Raw genomic sequence first — 13,781 nt, 5'->3', positions numbered from 1 at the left:
CAGTACACTTCCCTGCAAGGCTGTTGTAGCGAACCTTCCAAGCGAATCTAATTAACTTTTAATCTAAAATACTCCTAAATCGGTAAAATATTGACTTGAATCTATCTTTAAAATAGTTTTAAAACTTTCACATGTCGAAAGTAGACAAAAGAGAAATTATGGAATATCGGGAGAAATTTTAACAACATTAACGGTTGATTCACAACATTAAATTAATTGAAAGTAGTTTAAAGCTGCTGATACAGAATGGGGACTGGAGTTTTTTATTTACTGTTATTTTTGTATATTTGTTTACTGCTATATGTTAACTTGATACTGAAATAGTAGTTTGGTTTAGCCTGAGAGTATTTTTGAACAATTTTGGAACTAATGTACAAAACATTAAAAAAAAAAAAAAAAGGATGGGGGTGCATCAATAATCGTTTTATAATCGAATCGGAGCCTCTGAATCGTAATCGTAATCGAATCGTTAGGTGCCCAAAGATTCCCAGCTCTAGTACCTATGTACCGTATGTTGAATGTATATATCCGTTTTGTGTCTTATCCTTCCATTCCAACAATAATTTACAGAAAAATAGGGCATATTTGATAGATGGTTTGAATTGCGATTAATTAGTATTAAATAATTTTTAAGCTGTAATTAACTCGATTAAAAAATTTAATCGTTTGACAGCCCTAATATATTTTTTATTATACATTGGGGAAAAAATGAAAAAACATGTCTTAAATGTATCTCTTTCCAATGCTAAAGCTGAATAAATACACTGAACACACAAAAAAAAGATATATAGGCTATGTATTTTTTAAAATATATAGGCTATTTTTGGGGGGGTTGCGCTACTTCGCGGTTTTTCACTTATTGCGGTGGGTTCTGGTCCCCACTAACCACGAAAAATGAGGGATCATTGTTAGAGGTGTGTGAAATTTCCGATTCTTAGATTATTAGCGATTCGGCCGTGGAAGATTCGAGAACGATTCATAAACATCCAAATTCCTATTATTGAAATATGCCAAGTAAAGCGGAACTAAAACACAGTCAGCGCGGTCTTCGGGACGCAATGAGGAACGGACCGAGAGTAAACATCATGCTTCCTCATGCCGCTAGATAAAAAAACAATAATAACTGACTGCGGCCGACGGCTGCTACAAACTACGCCCACATAATGCTACGGTAGATATTGCATGTATAAAGAACTAGGTGCGAAATAACAGACTCGCTGGCGTTAGTAAACGGCCGCCATCTTAAAGCAGTAGACTTCTCTGGAAGGCTGTTGTAGCGAAACCTTCCGAACAAACCTAATTAACTTTTTATCTAAAATACTCCTTAATTGGCAGAATCTTGACTTGAATCTATCTTTAAATAATGAAACCGTTTTAAAGCTTTCACATGTCCAATTTCACATTTCCGTTATGGAATAACGGGAGCAATTTTAACAACTTGAACGTTTGATTCACAACATTAAATTAATTGAATGTAATTTAAAGCTGGTGATACAGAATGGGGACTTGAGTATTTTATTTACTGTTTTGAACTGTTAACTTGATACTGAAATAGTAGTTTATTTAAGCCTGAGAGGATTTTTGTACAATTTTTGTAACTAATGTACGATTAAAAAAGCAGCTTATAGCTGTGGGGGGTTTCATCAATAATCGATTCATAATCGAATCGTAGCCTCTGAATCGTAATCGAATCATTAGTTGCCCCAAGATACCCACCTCTAATCACTGTATCAATTCTTGTCAGGACCATATCGATGGTGTATTGCAATACAAAATAAAATAAACTCAAGGGCTACATTTGTCCAATCATTGGCTTCATTCAGCTATTCATTCCGACACAATATTTGCAGTCATGTCTTCAGGTTTGCAAATAAACTCAATCTACTTTAAAAAGCAGTCAAGTTTGTCTAGCACTGAATTAACAAAGCAGGCTTCACTGTTTCTCAGGCAACACAGAAGTAAAGGCTAATTTCTTTGCAGTAGAAATTTCATGCGATTCAGCAACTTTTTTGGATCGTGAAGGTTTACCTATTGTAGCCAGCCAGTTGCTTTGATGCACTTTATATACTGGTTTGTTTTATACATTTAAAGCAGTGCTTTAAATTGGCTTGGCGCATTTGCTAGACCATTAAAACTGTTAATTGTTTTTTTCGTCCAAAATGAGTGGATTATTTTGATGACTAATGAAACTTATCAAAACAGACACACGCACACATGGACATAGATTGTTTGAGTCTGATTATGATGTTTTGATGGGCCTTTTTAGATGATCTGTCCCCTGATACCATGAGCCACAAAAAAAATGTATCCCAGCCTCCAGGACTGTCTCCCTTTTCCAAACCGGATGTGGCGCTGATGCAGAGCTTTGACTTGCTGAATACAACAGACTGGTAAGAAACTGGACTTGAAAACCATGACCTAAGTAATCTTATTAGCAGTAACTTCATAAATCCCACCAGTACATTTCTATGCATGTGTAGACAGACTGTGGAAATCGCACTGAATATAGATTTGTGCTGCAACGATTAATCGATAAACTCGAGTAATTCGATTAGAAAAAAGCTTTGAATCAAATTTTGCTGCTTCGGGGATTTGTTTAATTATAACGGTGTTTTAATGGTTTGTTTGGAAAGTGTTTACATCAGTTATATTGATTTGGGTGTATACATTGCCCTCTAGTGGCAACAGTGAATATGACATAACTCATTTAACATGGCTGAATCCAGCTGCTACCTGTTAAGTCCAACGTAAGGTAGATTTTTGTTTGCGCAAGTATGTTTTTTTTATGCATTCGTAATTTAGCTAAAGGTATATTTACCAGTTTTTTTTTTTGTGGGAATATGTGTTGGAATGATTTGTTTATGGCATTATTAAAAAAAAGTTTGCATTTTATAGCAATTGAGCTAGCAGACTTTTGCAATGCAAGTTAGCCAATTGTTCTTTTGTTATACTTAGATCCTCATTTATTTATTTTTTTATACTGCTTAAGGGTAAGCTCAGATATTTTAATTTATTTTTTAAATGAAAGTGGCATTCTGCAGTTTACAAAAAACACTTTCCTTTGTATTTACACTTAATGCTCTTTTGAAAATGCAATCTCAACAAGCCTTTATTTTACATCTCCTAAAATTCATTCGGCAATGCATTAAATGTTCCCAATCCAATTACTTGATTATTCAAACTAACTACGTAGTTGATAGATTAATCGATTACTAAAATAATCGATAGCCGCATCTTTAATTTCAATCATTTGTTAGTTATGTGAGAATGGTTGCTAATGCTGTTCTGCTTTTAAGGGACAAGAAAATTGAAGGTCTTACACTACTACGCTCTTTGGCTCACTTCCATTCTGACACACTGCAAAGCAGGATTCGTGATGTCTGCCTGTCTCTCATTGAAGAGGTAACAGCCTTTATATCACCCAAGAACAATACAATCATATTGTGGAACTTTAAAAGTTACACACGTGAGGCCCACCCACCTCAGATTTGTTTGAACAGTATTTTAGAAGCAACAAATAATTAAATTAAATTGAACATCATTTTGGTTGAATTAGGTCTGACAGCTGTTTTTAACTATTTTTTGGGTGCAGAATTCAAAACTGATATCAGTTTCCCTCCATTATGTTACCTTACTCTTACTCTAAGATGCCTGTTTTCTTAAAAAAAATAAGGCAAATACTTAATTTACTCTATGTGCTTGTTGATATGAAAATGTTGAATGATTGACATGGGATAAAAATGTGAAAGAAACAGACATTACTGCAATTTTCATTCAACAGTATATGTATTTAGAAAGCATATGGCAACGGTAATTATAATTGTCTGCACGTAGTAGCATGTGACTTGCTAGAAAATAAAAAAACTCACTGCAATTTTGGAATCAGAATGACAATTTTATTTTCAATCAGCATAAAACTAACGCAACAGATTTTTTCCACAATTTTTCCCCAGTGTATTGGTAATCCTTCCATGCTCACATTGTTGCCATCAATGTAAATTTATTCAAATCAAATCAATTTTATTTATATAGCTCTTTACAAAAACCTGAGAGGTCCACAAAGTGCTTTACATCAACGAAAAATATAATACATGATAAATTAAAGGCAGGAAAGTACTATATAATAAAATTGAGAAGGGAAAAAAAACTGTCGCGCTAAAAGTAATTACAACTAATAAAACAAAATAAAACATTTACTAACTATATTGGCTCTATTAACTATTAATAACTACTACTATTATTAACTATATTAACCATTGTTGTTTTTGGAAGCACTTTTAATCTTCGTCTTAGTCTTTTGGACGATAATACTTATCAGTCTTGGTCATTGTTTAGTCATCTCAAAATGTGTCATGTTTTTGTTGACGAAAACTCAAGACTAGTTTCTTCAAGTTTTAGTCGACGTTTACTAAAAAATGTTTTCGTCTATAAAATAAATTTTTAAAAATCCATAAATAAATAAAGGTTTCCAACTATTTCGAATGAACATCGACCGATTAACACAGATTGGAGCGTCTACAAGGACAACGCCAACTTGGTGATTATACACACTCAGCAGTTAGTATTAGCCTAATGTTGACGCAAGCTCTATGCTAACGCTACGAGTTACATTTTGTGTGAGATGATCACTCAACACAGACCTTTAAAGGCTAAAGCAAAATTGCATATTCTCTCTGGCCAAGAAAACAAGTCTTACCTTGTGTGCAAGCCTGCATTAAGACCAGAGATGACTCACTGGTAAATCGGGAAGGGGGGGTGCAGCACCCCACGAGTGACACAACTAGCATGCTAACTACACGTAAAATGTCACTCATTGTGAACATGTGACAGAAACTATTGCACATTTACATCAAACGAAAACTGACATTTGTCTTATGTTGTAGTCTCCCAAAGCACGTTTTTAGCTCATCGTCCCGTCGTTATGAAAAAAATTGTTGGTAAACAACACTGATATTAACAGCCATTGACATCTAATTGTGCGGCTCTTCCTTCTGCTGTGAATTTAAATGAATTTCACTTGTAGACTTCCAATTAGGGCTGTTCCAAATGAGTAATTATCTCCTGATTAGTCACCCGACAATTTTTACGATAAGTCGTCTAATCTAATGTATTATTTTTTTTACTAAGTTAGCAATTAAATTTTTGTTGACGCTTATTAATTCACAAACATTTTGAAACACTTAAATTCTTCATTAAAGTAAAAATAAACACCTAAATAACAATAATAAATCACAAATAAACAATGAGGTCAAATGCTGATTAACTTGTGCAAAAGAATGGAATGTAAACAGATTAAGAACACTGCCTTTCCAACACAATTCAAAACTATTCTTAAAAAAATATCTAGCATTAATATTAAGGGTGTAACGGTACATGTATTTGTATTGAACCGTTTCGGTACTTGGTGCTCGGTTCGGAACGGAGGCGTACCGAACGAGTTTCTGACGTAATGTAACCCTTACTTTTCGAGGCTGTGAGTCGATTGGGTTACAGTTTCTTTGTGTAGATTATATTCACTCTGTCTTCTCTACTATATTGAGGACCAACATGGTAGGACAGTAAGAAACGTCAACAGTGCGACAACGTGGCCGCCGCGAGGACGCAGTGAAACGTGGCCTTTAAAGTCAATCAGCCAATGCACACCAGTCGCACTGCGGCCGCGTGTTAGACATGTCCCAGAAGCGGCTCAACGCAATGCACGCGAAAAGAACGAGACGCGGCCCTCCTGCGTCAATTCTACTAGCTAGCAGACCGGGAAGACCAGAAGTCACTCGTGTCAAAATACGGTGGATCCGGTCGATTTTCAAACTAATATGCAATCGTAACCCACTTTTTGAGTCCATCAGATCTCTTGAGTGGTAGATCGGGGCACAGTTGACTTGTCTTTATTGATTTACAGTTGTCTTCTCTGCTATAATAATAACCAACACGGCCCCGTGTTCAATACAAAACCCTCCTACCACAACAAAACAAGTAGGAAATAATTTTCACAGAGGAACTAAAGTTATACAACATAAAATATACAATATAAATGAATACATCACATTTGTAAAATACAAACACATAATAAAATAAATAATAGCCCATTTAAATAAAATAAATTGAAATGAGCTAAAACACCTGTAATTAAATAATAAAAATAATACACAGATCCTGCTTACACAACTAAATTTATTCATTTCTGTGTGGCGCTTTAACTTGAGAAAATCCAACAATAAAGCTTTTGAAAACCGTTCATAAGAAAAAAAAAATCATTGAGGGATTTTATTTGTAAAATACACGTTAAAATCTTTGTCATTGGGATTTCTTTTCTCTTTAGCACAGGACTTTTTTTCTTCTTTCTTTCAGAAAGAAAGCTGACCAATATGCGGGGTCTGAAAGGCAAATTGTTGTTGGATTAAGATCTTTAAATACCCGCTACTTTTTGAGCAGAATTCTAGCTTTGTATAGGCTACTGTTCCTATTGTTGAAAGCACAAAAGTGTGTAATAAACAACTAGCACATTTATATTTTGCATTTTGTTTTCTTACTGTACCGAAAATGAACCGAACGGTGACCTCAAAACCAAGGTATGTACCAAACCGAGATTTTTGTGTACCGTTACACCCCTAATTAATATTATAGTATACTACTATATATAATAGAATTATAATAATTATAATTATTCATTGCCAATCAAGATTTTTCATAAAGGGTGTCATTTTAAAGCTGTTCTTAGTGTAGAATCTGAATTCTGAAGTATGTGGGATTAACTCCAGAAATTGTTATTTATATGACGAACATGACGTGCTTTTATTTTGAAATGTTCACCGGAAGCACGCTCGCTAAACCGCTAACCGTAAGCTTTACACTCTGCAAAAAAAAAAAAGCACTTTTCGTCATTGAATGTGGCGTCAGTAATATATTTTTTTCGGTTGTAAATGCTGTTAACCAGCGATTTTTCAAAGTGTCACCTCTTGACCGCAAGTTTGCATTTTGGAGAAGACTGCCAATGTTTTATAGAAGGCTAAAGTAGATTGTCTTTTTTCCCCATTAGCCTCAATGTAGCAGTGCTAGCGTTTACGATGTTTTCATATAGATGTTTCCTTATTTTGTATGTCTGAACTTTAATTCTACGGCGTGTTGATGACCAATAAGCATTTGTGAAAGGAACTGGAGTCTCATATGCCATCAACACGCACGCACAAATGTATGCGCGCACGCATGCGGTGATAAAACGCAGCCGTGAAAATTACCGCCCTCATTTTTTACTTACTGTACGACAGGCTTAGCAACTTCAATAAAACATGTCATTAGTTAGTTAGATGGACTTGCGATCTGCCAGCTTGTTGTCGGTGACGGCGCTTTAGGTGTTCATTCACAGCCCATGTGCAGCCTGGTATGCAAGCTTGGCATTGAAGAGACAGGACACAACAGTGTACCCCACTTTGTTTAGTTGAAATAAGTCAATGTTTTGGCCTCTCTGGTGCGCTTTTTTGGCTTTGTGCCGCTTTCCCCGCTTGCATACTGAGCATCCGACATTCTCAACTTCCCACGCATATATTTTTATAACCCTTCTTTAACTGTCGATGGGATGTTGTGCTCGTCGACACATTTACGTCATTGATGACATCGACTAGTCGGCACTGGTCCACCTCTAATCCATTTGAAGTGGGAGGGTGGGAGCAAATGAACTAAACTTGATAATTAAGTAGCTCTTAAAAACTAAATAAAAACACTTGAAATGAGTTCTATCACGAGTAGACGTCTAGTACTCTCAGTGGCAGCTATTGAGTTCAGTGATTGTTTTACATTCTTATTTGTCTTATAATGCATTTGAGAAAAATAGTTAAATGCTGCAAAAAAATCAAATGTAAAAAAAACATGTCTTTAAGACAAAGGTTGTGACAATACAACACAAAAAATGTGTGAATGTCTCCTAATTTAGGTAAAGAACCTCAGGTCAGGTGTGTCCAGAGCTGCCGTGTGCACGTTGGCCGATCTTTATACGCACCTGGAGAAGGCAATGGACCAGGAGCTGGATGCGACTGTGAAATCCTTGCTGGTCAAAGCGGGTGGGAAAGATGTCTTTATTAGACATGATATTGATGCTGCTTTAGACAGCATGGTGCAGCACTGCACGCCCACAAGAGGCATTCATGCTTTACTCTCCGGAGGACTTTGGTCAGTATGCTTTTAGTATACGTAGCTTCAAGCTGCGTCATTACCTGGAACGGAGATATGAAAATAATTGCTTTCCCTTTTTTGTGTCAGTCATCCCAGTGGACTGGTAAGGAATTGCACTGCCCAACACTTGGCCAATTTGATAGAAAAGGTCGGAGCCACTCGCCTCCTTTCTGGAGGTAAAGATTTGACTGAAAGAATCATACCTGCGGTCACAAAGTTGTCACAAGACTCCTCACAGGAAGCCAGGTATGTTTTAGTTCGAGTGATTTCTTACCTGCGAACTGATGGTGCAGCAATGGATCAGGCCGATAACTAGGGGTGTAAGTGGGCCTTTGATCCCTAAAATATGACGCCAACTGTCAAAACGCCATGTGAAAAAAAAACCTGCCAGGCTTCCACGCACGCATCTCCTAGAAGATCAATCTACTAACATCAGATTTACATACACAGGTGTTAACAACTTGACAAAGTGCTTGTGTAGCGTAATAAGTTTCCACCAATCTTTATTATTATTTATTCATTCCACGTAGTTCTGCAGCGTCTCTCAGTTTCTAAGTCTGACAAGTCGTGACGATGTGCACAGGTCTGCTGTCCGTTCACTTGGGTGACATACTGACACGTGCGTGGATAGTTACCTCGGATTGATTCAAATGCACGTTTTTCGAAATGATAAATAGAGGGGGTAAGGGGATGTTATGTGTGTTTATTTAGTACCAAACTACCGTGGTTCAGCTTGTTTTCCACATTATAGTATGACTTTGAAAATTTAGCAGCCGCTACGTAATATGAATGTCTGAAAATCAGGTAATGACCAAGATTCTAACTTTTAGATACTACGGCCGCCGGATGCTTCTGCTCCTGTCCGGCCACCCGGATTTTGAGAAGATCCTGGAAAGAATAATCCCATTCAAATACCTGCAGACTACCAGAGACACCATCTTAACTCTCAAGACTAAGGTACAATGGCCACACCTTCTAAACAACATTGATGATTTGACTTGAGCCCTAACGTTGGGTGGTGCTAGGGGCTTGGCGAGATGCCTCAGGAGACCCAGTCAGCCAGAGGTAGACGCTCGCTTCCAGGAAGCGGTACATTTCGAGCATTGTCTCTCACCAGAGAACCTCTCAACCACACTGTCAGGTATGCATGTGTATATATTAACCAGTATTGGAATAAGATTAATTGTACCTACAGTGGTATGAAAAAGTATCTGAACCTTTTGGAATTTCTGACATTTCTACATAAAATCGCCATCAAATGTGATCTGATCTTTGTTGAAATCACACAGATGAAAAAACAGTGTCAGCTTTAACTAAGACCACCCAAACATTCAAAGATTTTCATATTTTATTGAGGACAGCATGCAAACAATGACAGAAAGGGGAAAAATAAGTAAGTGAACCATCACATTTAATATTTTGTGGCCCCCCTCTGGCAGAAATAACTTCAACCAGACGCTCCTCTGTGGCTGCAGATAAGTCCGGCACATCGATCAGGACTAATCTTGGCCCATTCTTCCCTACAAAACTGCTGTAGTTCAGTCAGATTCCTGGGATGTCTGGCATGAATTGCTGTTTTTAGGTCATGCCACAGCATTGCAATGGGGTTGAAGTCTGGACTTTGACTTGGCCACTCCAGGACGTGTATTTTGTACTTCTGAAACCATTCTGAAGTTGATTTACATCCTCTTTTTAGCTTCAACTGTCTGACAGACAGCCTCAGGTTTTCCTTCAAAACATCCTGATAAACTTTTGAATTCATTCTTCCATTAATGATTGCAAGTTGTCCAGTCCCTGAGGCAGAAACAGCCCCAAATCATGATGCTCCCTCCACCATGCTTCACGATGGGGATAAGGTGTTGATTTTGGTGAGCTGTTCCATTTTTCCTCCACACATGACGTTGTGTGTTACTCCCAAACAATTCAACATTGGTTCCATCAGTCCGCAAAATATTTTGCCAAAATTTCTGAGGAGTGTCTAAGTGCCCCTTTGCGAACATTAAACGAACAACGTTTTTTTTTTAGACAGCAGTGGCTTCCTCCGTGGAGTTCTCCCATGAACACAATTCTTTGCCATAGTGTTATATATAGTTTATGTGTGCACAGAGAGATTGGACAGTGCCAGTGATTTCTGTAAGTCTTTAGCAGACACTCTAGGGTTCTTTTTTACCTCTGAGTATTCTGCGCTGAACTCTTGGCATCATCTTTGGTGGACGGCCACTCCTTGGGAGAGAAGCAACAGTGCCAAACTCTCTCCATTTGTAGACAACGTCTCTGACTTTCGATTGATGAACATTGACTTATAAAGGTGGTTTTTATCTTTTCTCAGCCTTATACAAATCAACAATCCTTGATCGCAGGTCTTCAGACAGCTCTTTTGACCGAGCCATGATGCACATCAGACAATGCTTCTCATCAAGACAATTCTTACCAGGAGTGTGTGTTTTATAGTGGGCAGGGCAGCTTTAAACCACTCATCAGTGATTGGGCACACACTTAAATTGTTTGGTAAAAATTAGTTTCAATTCCCCTTAAGTCTCCTTAGGCAGAAGGTTCACTTACTTATTGTCCCCCTTCTGTCATTGTTTGCATGCTATCCTCATCAAAACATGAAAACCTATCAATGTTTGGGTGGCTTTAGTTAAAGCAGACACTGTTTTTACATCTGTGTGATTTTGACAAAGATCATATCACATTTGATGGTGATTTTATGCAGAAATGTGAGAAATTCCAAAAGGTTCAGATACTTTTTCATATCACTGTACTTACAAAACAGTTACAGTGGTACCTTTACATACGAATACAATTATTAATTAGGTACAATTATTAATAGCAATTACACATAGCAAAAGAAATACATTATAATTACAAATTGGAAAAATAATATAATTCAGGTAATAATAATGATAATAAATTGAATTAATGTAACGAATCGAGTTCTAATGTGGCAGTTGTGTTTTGCATGCTGTTCCAGAGCGCACCGTGTTACTGACTTGAGCGAGAGAGAGGTGCGGAAGAGTGAAAAGTTTTTAATTTACCTTTTTCATTTTCTGTTGTTGTTGGCGGGGGTGGGAGGGCCGATAAGCCGCGTTGTCTAGCCAGTTCACTCACGCGCACACATATTTCTGTAATTGCCATCTTAATTTAAATGGTAAGCGTCACCTTTTTCCTTTTTTCACCACCTGCACTAACCTTCTTGGGACCCATGTTGATTTCTCTGACAAGAAAATCCACCGTGCTCAGTCTTCCGGGAAACAAATTACGACGCTGTCAAAAATCGTTGTATTTCGAGTAGGTATGTGCTGATTATCAGTTTCAAGGTTTACCGTGGTATGAAAACGTCACGGTTTCAAAACCACTAAAATTTTCCGTCATACCGTAGTATGGTTTTAGTAATTTTTTATGTCCCAACCCTCGGGCTGCAGGACAGCTTGAACTTGTTTGGATGTTAGTAGAGGTTCTTTATCCACCATCCGCACAATCTTTCGTTGAAAGTCTCTCTTCAATTTTTCTTCTCCGTCCACATCTAGGGAGGTTAGCCCCAGTGCCATGGGTTTTACACTTATTGATAACACTGCGCACGGTAGACACAGGTACATTCAGGTCTTTGAAGATGGACTTGTAGCCTTGAGATTGCCCCTGCTTCCTCACAATTTTGCTTGTCAAGTCCTCAGACCGTTCTTTGGTCTTCTTTCTTTTCTCCTTGCTCAATGTGGTACACACAAGGACACAGGACAGAATTTGAGTCAACTTTAATCCATTTTAACTGGCTGCAAGTGTGATTTAGTAATTGCCTCCACCTGTTATGTGCCACAGGTAAGTAACAGGTGCTGTTAATTACACAAATTAGAGAAGCATCACACGATTTTTCAAAGGGTGCCAATACTTTTGTCCGGCCCTTTTTTTTTTAGTTTTGTGTAAAATGATAATGATTTTAAAAAAAATTCATGCTCTTTTGTGCTTTTTCATTGCAAGCAAAATAAATTGAGATATTACTACCAAAGCATTTTTAATTGCAGTCATTTTCTTGGAGAAATTGAGCATTATCTGACAGAATTGCAGGGGTGCCAATTCTTTAGGCCAGCAGTGTATATATGTATATCAACCCAAAAATGGTCAACATACTGACATTCCTGCACCAGAACTTGGACTGAGAAAGAAATATGTAGAAAATGAGCAAGTGAGCAAGAGCTTTAAAGTCAGTGAAGTGCTTGCAATGTATAAATTTTATTTATAATTTTTTTTTTTTTTTTTTTACTTGTATAAGGAAAATAATTATTTTTGTTCTAATGTTTAGCAATTTTCACAGTTGGGGCTGTGGGTTTAGTCTATAAGTTCTATTTATTTCAATTTTATTTAAAATATTTCAGCTATTCTTTTTTTTTTTTTTTTTATTTGTTATAACATTATATTCATGTTGATGTTCCAATTTGCAAAGATGTTGTGATTTTTTTTTTTTTAAATCCTGTTCAATGGGAAAAAAATTAACCCATACATCTCAAAATAACACATTTTAGAGCTATAATTGCAATACTGTGAAACCACTGTATTTTTCCTTGAGGTTATCATACCGTCAAAATCTCATACCGGCACATGCCTAATTTCGAGCATGTCGTCATATGTCGAGATAGCTGGCGAGTCAAATTTTACGTCGGATGTCGAAAGGATCTTATGTCGATGTGATCGGATCGAGGGACTACTATAATTCTGGCCAAAAAACCTGAAGGTAGCATAGAACTGTTCAAAATGATTTACATTAATAAAAATGAAGCAGATGCCAAGTTTTGTGCATACAATGTAGGATTTAAAGGCAAGGCAATGGTATTTGTTTGTCACGTGTCCTTTACAGAATGTCCAACAGTAATTACAGCAACAGATCTCAGGCACTGAATATTGAAGACAAGAGTGAATACATCAAACACATAACAGGCCTGCTGGGCTCCAAGGACTTCAGAGAGAGAATCAAGGGAATGGACCAGTTAGTGGCCGACTGCGAGCACAACCCCAAAGTTGTCATCCAAAATGTATTCCCGGTATGGAGAAATGAATCCATTGAAGTACATAAATGTTCATTTGTTGAACTCTGCCTATTTATTTTCAGATTTTTGATGCGCTGCAGGCTAGGCTGCAGGAGTCCAACACCAAGGTCAACCAATACGCCCTTGAGTCGCTGCAGAAAATCATCCCCCTGTTCAAGGACAACTTGTCTCAAGTGGTTAACATTCTGGTCCCGGCAATTGTGGACAATCACCTCAACTCTAGAAACAACGCCATCTACTCAGCTGCTACTAGAACCATTAATGCACTTATTTTGAACCTCGGTATGAACCTAATGCGCTTGAATATTTGGATTTGGTTCACTGGCTATCGTTAATATTTTTATTTCATTTCACTGGCAGATAACAGTCTCCTCCTGCAGCCTTTTTGCACTAAGGCTCAGTTTGTGAGCGGCAAAGCAAAAGTGGATCTGGTCGAGAAGGTTGCAGGTAAATCTACAAGTGTTTTGCTGCAATTTTCAATGTGTCGGTTTACATCTTTGATGTTTTGAAGTTGTAACCGAAATAAAAGGACAGTTATTGCAGATTGCAATTAAACCTCGTAGGGCGGGAGATGCT

General features: G+C 37.4%; 1 protein-coding gene across 3 annotated transcripts in view; it reads left to right on the top strand.

The window, feature by feature from the left end:
- The window catches only part of LOC130930990 (TOG array regulator of axonemal microtubules protein 1-like), a 49,609-nt gene that overhangs the window by 25,667 nt on the left and 10,161 nt on the right, over nucleotides 1–13,781 (top strand). For all 3 annotated transcript variants that reach the window (XM_057859402.1, XM_057859401.1, XM_057859400.1), the window contains exons 14-22: nucleotides 2,267–2,390; nucleotides 3,297–3,402; nucleotides 7,928–8,163; nucleotides 8,254–8,412; nucleotides 8,997–9,123; nucleotides 9,192–9,307; nucleotides 13,016–13,199; nucleotides 13,268–13,487; nucleotides 13,566–13,652. In XM_057859402.1, coding sequence (XP_057715385.1) covers nucleotides 2,267–2,390; nucleotides 3,297–3,402; nucleotides 7,928–8,163; nucleotides 8,254–8,412; nucleotides 8,997–9,123; nucleotides 9,192–9,307; nucleotides 13,016–13,199; nucleotides 13,268–13,487; nucleotides 13,566–13,652 — 1,359 coding nt within the window. The remainder of the gene's footprint in view (nucleotides 1–2,266; nucleotides 2,391–3,296; nucleotides 3,403–7,927; nucleotides 8,164–8,253; nucleotides 8,413–8,996; nucleotides 9,124–9,191; nucleotides 9,308–13,015; nucleotides 13,200–13,267; nucleotides 13,488–13,565; nucleotides 13,653–13,781) is intronic.

This window comes from Corythoichthys intestinalis, chromosome 15, assembly GCF_030265065.1.
Source record: "Corythoichthys intestinalis isolate RoL2023-P3 chromosome 15, ASM3026506v1, whole genome shotgun sequence".
NCBI lineage: Eukaryota > Metazoa > Chordata > Actinopteri > Syngnathiformes > Syngnathidae > Corythoichthys > Corythoichthys intestinalis.
This window is presented reverse-complemented; position numbering and strand designations above follow the sequence as displayed.